Genomic DNA, 10,000 nt, shown 5'->3' on the forward strand with positions numbered 1-10,000 from the left:
ACGTCTCATCTCATCTCATATGAGGCTCCTTTAGAGGTCTCTTAGTGACGTCTCATCTCATATGAGGCTCCTTTAGAGGTCTCTTAGTGACGTCTCATCTCATATGAGGCTCCTTTAGAGGTCTCTTAGTGACGTCTCATCTCATATGAGGCACCTTTAGTGGTCTCTTAGTGACGTCTCATCTCATCTCATATGAGGCTCCTTTAGAGGTCTCTTAGTGACGTCTCATCTCATATGAGGCTCCTTTAGAGGTCTCTTAGTGACGTCTCATCTCATATGAGGCACCTTCAGAGGTCTCTTAGTGACGTCTCATCTCATATGAGGCTCCTTTAGAGGTCTCTTAGTGACGTCTCATCTCATATGAGGCACCTTTAGTGGTCTCTTAGTGACGTCTCATCTCATCTCATATGAGGCTCCTTTAGAGGTCTCTTAGTGACGTCTCATCTCATATGAGGCTCCTTTAGAGGTCTCTTAGTGACGTCTCATCTCATATGAGGCACCTTCAGAGGTCTCTTAGTGACGTCTCATCTCATATGAGGCACCTTCAGAGGTCTCTTAGTGACGTCTCATCTCATCTCATATGAGGCACTTTTAGTGGTCTCTTAGTGACGTCTCATCTCATTAGTGGCCTCCTAGTGACGTCTAGGACTTCCTGTTTTGGCTAACCGACTTCCCCTCTGCACGTCTCCTCATGTCCTCGGGCTGACGCCTCTGTTCTAGAACCCTCCGGGCATCATGAGTGTTCTGGACGACGTGTGTGCCACTTTGCACGCCAAAGGGGATGGAGCAGACGGCACGCTGCTGCAGAAACTGTCGGGCGCCGTGGGAACGCACGAGCACTTCAACAACTGGAACGCTGGCTTTGTCATCCACCACTACGCCGGCAAGGTGAGCACTCGCCACCTGTGGCACAACAGCAGTACTGCAGTGTGCTTCATCAGCAATGCAAATCACTTGATGTCTTTAAGCATTACATTTATTTGATGTCTTTAAGCATTAGATGTATTTGATGTCTTTAAGCATTAGATGTATTTGATGTCTTAAAGCATTAGATTTATTTTATGTCTTTAAGCATTAGATTTATTTATTTGTTCATATTGATGGTAATTTGATACCATAGATTTAATAGAGACCCAGTCAGACCAATAGTATGAAAAATCAGGAACAGAGTTTATTTACAATGATGCGCATCAAGGGAGAGACAGCATGACTTCACCTAAAGATCCATCAGCTGCTCTAACTATACAAGGAAATAGTTAGGGTTTAAGTATCCTTCCAGGCTGACGGGAGATGGCGTTGGTCATCCCATCTCACGTGGACTACACTGAATCAGACCCTGATTAGTGTCAACCTGGCAATCCGGAGCAGATAGCTACTGACGCAGCCATGCAGAACAGTGAAACACTGCAAAGTCATAATATTCCTGCTTATCTCTAAATACAGTCACACACAGATATACACAGGGACAGTACAGATTTCATACAGTCATTACATAGAATCATACTTTTAGTATCAAAGTGACCCACTAATGAGAAATGCAGAACATTAAACCACATATTGGAATATTGGGCATAATGTTCTATTCCACTTTCTCTCAATATGTATGTTTATTCGTTTGAGGTTTTGTAAAAGTACACTGTAATAGATTGTAAGTATTTTCATACCAGCAAATCCACATAAACCTGATTAAGAGCAATGTATAATAACTGCAGTATGGTAATCCCATCTACATATAAAGCCATAAAGCAATTTAAAAGATTATTTGCCTTTAATTGAGCCTCTTATCAGAAGTGTTTGGAAAGGTTTTTAACGGTCTGATGAATGCTGTTGTCTCGTGTGCACAGGTGTCCTACGACATAAACGGATTCTGCGAGAGAAACCGAGACGTCCTCTTCCCTGACCTCATTGAACTCATGCAGAGCAGCACACAGTGAGTGTCCTCACAGACTCTCAATACTTTCACTAGCATTAAACACCATCGCTAGCATTAAACACCATCACTGCATTAAACACCATCACCAGCATTAAACACCATCACTAGCATTAAACACCATCACCAGCATTAAGCACCATCACTGCATTAAACATCATCACCAGCATTAAACACCGTCACTGCATTAAACACCATCACTGCATTAAACACCATAATTGCATTAAACACCATCACTGCATTAAACACCATCACTGCATTAAACACCATCACTAGAATTAAACACCATCACTGCATTAAACACCATCACTGCATTAAACACCATCACTGCATCACTGCATTAAACACAATCTCTAGCATTAAACACCATCACTGCATTTAAAAGACTGCAAAGACATTCAACATTCAAAAGATCTTTTAGACATTATACTGTATATCACTGACATTCCACTCAGATATTAAAAACTCTAGTTGTCATTAAATACTCTTACTATACAGTACATACTACATACTATCACTACTATTAAATATTCTCACTGCATTTAAATGCTATGACCATGACCAATAAATAATCTTTAAATATCACCATGAAGGCCTACTGGATCACATGATGGTGAGTCCTATCTGTGTTTATTCTTCTCAAGTGTATTGAAGAGGTGGAGTTAACCTGCTGTGTCTTGATTCCTTTAGTGACTTCATCTGCAGCCTCTTCCCAGAGAACCTCAACACGGACAAAAAGAGCCGACCCACCACTGCTAGTTCTAAGATTAGGGTAGGTTACTTGAAAGACGAGTCTTACCTACCTGTGCTTTATCTGAGCTTAAAGGAGAAATCTGCTCATTTTTTCACACAGATCTCCGTTTCTCGAGGTCACAAGTACTGTCTGTACAAAATGTTTTAAAACAATTGGTTTTACCGAGCTTGCGTTGCTGCTACACTCTGGGGGCATATTAATAGCGCGGTAGCTCATGAACATGCCCCCAGAGTGTAGCGCTGTAGCTGCTCATGTTCATGCCCCCAGAGTGTAGCGCTGTAGCTGCTCGAGAAACGGAGATCTATGTGAAAAATCGCCGGATTTCTCCTTTAAAAGAGTGCCGTTCCAGACAACAGCTCTATGTCAGGGCTGGCTCTGTTCTGTTGCCTAGACAACAGCTCTATGTCAGGGCTGGCTCTGGTCTAGCTCTACTGTTGCCCAGACAACAGCTCTATCTCAGGGATGGCTCTGTTCTGTTGCCTAGACCAGCGTTTCTCAAACTGTGGGTCGCGACCCACTACTGGGTCGCGGAGACATGCTAGGTGGGGTGCGAACTGACGTGAAAAACAGGAGTTTTTTTTTTTTATTTTTATCTGTAGCCTGGGCCCAGGTAGCACCCGATGCGCAATGGACGCACTGTGTTATTCACAGGGAAGCGCTCGTGTCAAGGCAGCTTAGTTAGTCCCGACCTACATGAGATTTTGAACGTTGTTGTGAGAGTGGTGAATTTCATCAAAACCCGGTCCTTAAAAGCGCGTCTATTCTCCGCACTTTGCGAAGAGATGGTAGCTGACCAAAAGGCTGTACTGTTTTACAGCGAGGCAAGGTGGCTTTCCCGAGGTAAAGTGCTGTCGCGCGTGTTTGAGCTCCTCTTCTTGGAGGAAGAGCGCATGTTTGAATCTGCAAGCACGTTCACTAATGAACATTTCTTGACGAAGCTGGCCTATCTTAGCGATATATTTGATATATCTTAGCGATACATTTGAGTTAAATGTCTAGTTACAAGGCAAAGACAAGCACCTACCTCACCTAGCAAATAAGATTACTGCATTCACCAAAAAAACTTGAGTATGGGACAGGCGCCTCGATCGCAACAGTATTATGCCTTTGAGATTTCTGAGCGAAATCGCTGAAACGTCTGATTGGGAGGCACTCTTGTGATCCCATGTATAATTAAACAGTAGGCCTACATCACATCCCTGCAAAGTTTATTTCAAAAATATTTCCCAACCAGCAGTGCTCAGTATGACTGGATTATGGATCCATTTAATGCAGCATGTTGTTGAATATATTGTACAATGCTGTAAAATGGCCTATGCTTCCTAATATGTTGCTGGAAAACAGAAATATGTGTGTTATGTATTTATTTATTATTATATCTGTAGCACCAGCTGATTTTAACTCTGTTGAAGAGGATATATTTAGAACTTGTCATTATTTCAATAAATTTGACAATTTTAAGCTTGACCTACCACTTTCTTAGAGCGATGAGGGACAGGTGGGGCTCGAGAATGCCCCCTTGATCAAAGTGGGGAATGAAAGAAAAAGTTTGAGAACCACTGATCTAGTTTGTTAACTACCACAGTCACGAGTTGGGTCGCGATAGTCTGTCATTTTTAAAAAGTGGGTCCCCAGAAAAAAAGTTTGAGAAACACTGGCCTAGACAACAGCTCTATCTCAGATCTGGCTCTGTTCAGTTGCCCAGACAACAGCTCTATCTCAGAGATGGCTCTGTTCTGTTGCCTAGACAACAGCTCTATCTCAGATCTGGCTTTGTTCTGTTGCCTAGACAACAGCTCTATCTCAGATCTGGCTCTGTTCAGTTGCCTAGACCAGTGTTTTTCAGCCTTTTTTAAAGCCACGGTACATTTTTTATATTAGAAAAAATCCTGCGGCACACCACCAACCAAAAATGTAACAGTATTAAACACTGTGGTCTAATAGAGTAAACACTAGATGTACCGCATAGCGGTACAAAATATGACCGCCGCTCAGTCCTGTACTGTACTGTACATCCGTTCCGCGAAAATATATCACACTTCAATTTGTCTCCATATTTTACTCCATCCCCCACTCTTGAAACTTTTGTGTATGCTTGTTTGGCATGCCTGAGTGTGTGTGTGCAGCTGCACAGAAAGTAGCCTACTGGTGCTGAAAAGGTGAATAGATTGTAGAATAGCCAAAGAAGATGTAGCATTGTTATAAAACCTTTAAAATCTCTAAACAATCACAAGTAGGGCAGTTCATCACAGTTCATCCATTGCAACTGGATTGATGAAAGGTCACTTACACCTGTAGGCTACATTGTATTTGGGAAAAGCAAAAGGTTATTTGCTTTGTTATATATATCTTTGTTATAATAATGTTATTTATTTATTTATTTATTTATTTATAAACAAAAACATCTCTGTCAGTTCCATGCTGTTTTCAACAGCTATCAAAAACAAAGGTCATTTTTTGATGGATGGATTTTTTGTGAATGTTTCTTCTTCTACATAAGATTTTAGTCATCTTTAGTTCATGTTAAAGTAATACTTTATTGTTAATGCACAAATTAAGTAACAGTAGTCTGAAACGTTATTGTTAATGCACAAATTAAGTAACAGTAGTCTGAAACGAAATGCTGTTTTACATCTAACCAGTGGTGCAAATAACTGACATGTCCAAATGGGCCTTGATGAAATGCGTCGCTAGACTGTTCATACACATTTTAACGGGCCAAAGTTGAAGAGCTGTTGTCCGTTATTGTTCGTGCAAATATAGGCTGATTCATGTTCCCTTGCATTGTGTAACTGAGGTCCATGGCTAGTCTGGCTTTCACCAGACCAAGCTCAATCTTTTAAGAAATCAAAAAATAAATAGCGGGCAGATCAGGCTGGGTCCATAAGCACCCGATATTGTTTTAATTTTCCGATTGAGATATCCACGCTCTAGCTATTCTAAATGCAAAAATGCATCAGGGAGTTATGACAAAACTGTAACTAACAAACTAGATCCTAATAGAAAGCTGTTAGCTTCCCTAAGCTACAGGTAGGCTTATAAGGTAGGCCTATTTACAACATAAATTGTCAATAGGTTATGCTGGCGACACAAATAAAATATCCTTTGGAAACCAATGGTTTACACCTTACAGTATCAAGCGGACTTAAACTGCCATATCGTGGCGAAAAGTTGCAATAAAATTCACGCAACTCCATGAGTCAAGGAAAGCGCGAATGAAGTACTTCTAAATGGGACCCACTACACAGTAGCTTAAGGCAGAGCCCGTCTACGGAGAGCCTCCCCACTCTCCATTAATCCCATACAAACCGAATTTGGCTGCAGTTCACCAGAGTTCACCTAGATGGCGATCGCGGGCGAGTCCAAAATACATGGGGTCCTATGGAGCTACATGGCTACATTTATTGTTTTCACCTATTTAACAACTGAAACCCTCAGATTTTATTTTATTTTTCGCAAAATGGATATGGATTATTAATCAAAAGTGAAATAATCCGGGAGTCATGTCCTTTCGTTTTCTTACAGGTTGGGTCGTTGCTGCCCATAACACGCTAGCATTGATGCTATGCTATGCTATGATCATGCTAATGAATGACGTCATTGACACGTTTGAAAGGCTTTTTAGAACAATTAAGTGACTTTAAAAAATATAATACTCAACCAAGTGTATTGTCTTTGTCTCCTCTTTCGAATACAATATTCAAATTACTTGAAAAAAAATTATATCCCGAGAAAAGTGGATTCTGAGGGGTACAGCTCCATAGACCTCCATTCATTCTGGACTCGCCCGCGAGCGCCCCTAGATGCAGTACCACACCGGAAGAGTTCCGAGAGTGAAGGTTCTCCCCTTATTAGACATTCTCTGCTTAAGGTGTGTTGCTAAAGCAGCCATAATGAAATGAAGGTGTCATTGTTTGGATACTTCACACACACGTGCTTTTTAATTTCACAGACTACAACTACCAAGCTGGAATCAAAGCACATCAATTCCCCTCTCACACCCTGCACGCACTTAAAACAAAATAAACAGGCGTCTCAGTCTCACGCATGTATAGGCAAAACTGTATCAGACCGGTGTAACATTGGTAAATCTTCCATTGCACAGAATGATTTTTGTAGCACGTGCAACAAATGACAGTCGAAAGATACAATTACAGTGCTGCTATCAATTTGCTTGGTATAACCGCATTTATAATTTTCTACAAATGCAATCAATCAAATTGGCCTCCATCACTCAACCAACGCTAACGGTAACATTACCTAGGTCCTTATTGATATTATAAGATTAACGTACCTGCAGTAAAAACCAAGCATGTCCGATAAACATCCTCAGATTTATTTCGGCTTCAAGAAGAAATGGGAATTACATTTCATGTGAACATCGTCCTATCCTTATTAGACGTTCTCTGCTGTAAACTACAGTCCTTGTAGGAAGCGTCCATTGTTTTTCCAACCCACTTTTAACTTCCAACAAAATTACGTCTCACTGCAACGATGCGCCATCTAGTGGACAAACGACTACTTATCGCCAATACTGGAAATGCAGCCATGATGATGATGATGAATATTTATTTTGGCTTTCTTTTAATCCTACTGAATTTGTAATTATGTATCGGCCGTTCTAATACCGATAGTATGTGGGTGCCTGTGTGTGTGTGCATGTGTATATGTGTGCACTGCCATCTACAGGCCAATGAGTGTACAGTCACTAAATGTACACATAACCTAATTTTTTTTAGACCCCCCATGGATGAAATTCTACGAAACTTGGCATACCCCCAGAGAATGCCAGGTCAATCATACACATAAAATGTGGTGCAGTTCTGAACATCTTAACTGAAGATAGGGGCGATTAAAGCAGAATAATATTGCATTTTCATTTTTTACCGGGGGGGTGCAAATCACAAATGAGTGTTTATGGGCCAGGTTGATGTGGGCCCTTGAGACCAACATACCATAAAAGATTCTTCATCCTCAGTGCCACGGTTCAGGTAGTTATTTAGGAAAAACTGCTTTGCGGTTCGGGGGGCCCAGCACGGGGGGGGGGGGGGGGGGGGAGTGGCCCCCTGGGACGAAACGAAATTTTTCCGTAAAAGTCTAGTGGGGCTACATACCCACCAAATTTCATGTGCCCCGGTGGTTCGGTGTCCCGGGTATCGTTGACCAAAGATTCAGGAAGTAGATAAAGGGAAAAAAAAAAAAAAAAACTTTGACAATCCCTATATGACCGCTTCGCTGCGGCGGTCATAATAATGACAATTTAGTCTCTCATTTGTTTACAGTTCAGTTCAGAGTCTGCATTACTTTTTTTTTCAAGGAGGCCTATTTATTTATGTTTAGCCTATTGATTTGCTGTTTTAGGCCCTACGTCTTTTCACTCAGAAAGATTAAATAAAAAAAAGCTAGATAACGGACTGTCCATCGAGTTCTAGCCTAAGTGGCATAGGCTACGTGAACGCGGCCGTCATACTGCTGGAGGCACCTGCACGCTCTGGACAACACTAGCTGACGCTTAAAGACACCTGTCTGATTTCCAATCAGAGACACCTGTTTCTCCACTGGCCTCCACTAATTGTTGCCCCCATGATGGCATCGCTATTTACGTATGTTCTGGAGCCCAATGCGTTATCTAGCTTTCCAATATCTATTTTTCACCACCAGTTCTCTTGATTAACAAGGTCATTATTGCGCTATTACTGTCACCCCCGGACATGAAAGAGTATTTATTTAGCAAGTCACTACATTGCAGGCACAGACAACAGTTCAACAATGGCATATCCTAGCCTACTATTTGCAAAGTTTTTGGACCGATTAAGTGAAATTAGACAATTTCTTACGGCACACCTGATGATCTCTCACGGCACACCGGTGTGCCATGGAACAGTGGTTGAAAATCACTGGCCTAGACAACAGCTCTATGTCAGGGCTGACTCTGGTCCAGCTCTGCTGACAACAGCTCTATCTCAGCTCAGGGATGGCTCTGTTCTGTTGCCTAGACAACAGCTCTATCTCAGATCTGGCTCTGTTCAGTTGCTCAGACAACAGCTCTATGTCAGAGATGGCTTTGTTCTGTTGCCTAGACCAGCGGTTCCCCACCACCGGGCCGCGGCCCGTTATCGGGCCGCAGGACATTCCTAACCGGGCCGTAGCCTACGACATGAGTTTAAAAAAAATGCATGCGAACTAAACTAAATTTAATTCGCAATAATGTCACGTTTTTACATGGCATAGGTCTATATGCAGTTGTTTGATTGCACGCATGTTTGCATTTTGCAAGGTCTATTTTCTTACGTCTGTCTGTCCCGCCTTCAACATTTTTACACATTGCCTTCAGCGCTGCGCAGCCTCAGGTCAGCTCACTTCACTTGATCAGTTCTTGGCGAACGGTAGTGTCACACGAAGTTAGCTAAACTGCTAGAATGAGCAACAAAAAACAAGCATCTTTAGCAGGTCACTGGCCAGAGTGTTTGAGTTGCGAGAGCCGCTGCAGAGATTTCTTACAGAAAAAAAGTCACCGTTAGCTGCACATTTTAGTGATGAGGGCTGGGTGTCAAAACTCGCTTACCTGTGTGACATATTCGGGTTGCTTAATGACCTCAACCTGTCACTCCAGGGGAGAATGACGACTGTCTTTAAACTGGCAGATAAAGTCGCTGCATTTAAAGCCAAGCTTGATTTGTGGGGACGACGAGTGGACCGGGGTGTATTTGATATGTTCCAAACAGTAGTGGGGGTTTTGGGAGAGACTGAGGCAGGGCCCTTTCTCTCGCAGCTGGTGCGCGATCACCTTGTTGCGCTCTCAAATGAGTTTGAGCGTTACTTCCCATCCTTCAAAGATCCACATAAGGAAACCTCTCTGGCAGGTTTTTAGATCAAAACCAAAGCAGAATATCCCGTGATAGCCGTAAAAGCGCTGAAAACGTTTCCCACCTCGTATCTATGCGAGGCCGGGTTTTCGGCAACTAAGACCAATCGACTGGACATTTCAAACACACTGAGGGTGTCACTGTCCTCCATCACCCCCAGATGGAACCTTCTTGTTGCAGGGAAACAAGCACAGGGCTCACACTGATTATATTCGTAATGCACGTTTAGTTCCCATGTTTTGTTCACATATTTTGTTAAGCATGTTCACACTTTAGCTTCAAGTTGTTCAATATTCATAGTTCATATTGTTCAATTTTCACTTCTTCAAGTTCACATTTTTCACAAGAGATCGTTACCTTCACTGTTCATACATAACTGGAGCTAGTTCTTTTCAAGTAATGCATGCACAACACATATGGAACATGGAACCCCCGACCCCCCCCCCCCCG

General features: G+C 42.2%; 1 protein-coding gene across 2 annotated transcripts in view; it reads left to right on the forward strand.

The window, feature by feature from the left end:
- myo1f (myosin IF) overlaps positions 1-10,000 on the forward strand; it is a 43,967-nt gene that overhangs the window by 18,954 nt on the left and 15,013 nt on the right. For both annotated transcript variants that reach the window (XM_042111531.1, XM_042111530.1), the window contains 3 exons: positions 721-888; positions 1,845-1,930; positions 2,621-2,702. In XM_042111531.1, coding sequence (XP_041967465.1) covers positions 721-888; positions 1,845-1,930; positions 2,621-2,702 — 336 coding nt within the window. The remainder of the gene's footprint in view (positions 1-720; positions 889-1,844; positions 1,931-2,620; positions 2,703-10,000) is intronic.

This window comes from Alosa sapidissima, chromosome 12 (assembly GCF_018492685.1).
Source record: "Alosa sapidissima isolate fAloSap1 chromosome 12, fAloSap1.pri, whole genome shotgun sequence".
Classification (NCBI taxonomy): Eukaryota; Metazoa; Chordata; class Actinopteri; order Clupeiformes; family Clupeidae; genus Alosa; species Alosa sapidissima.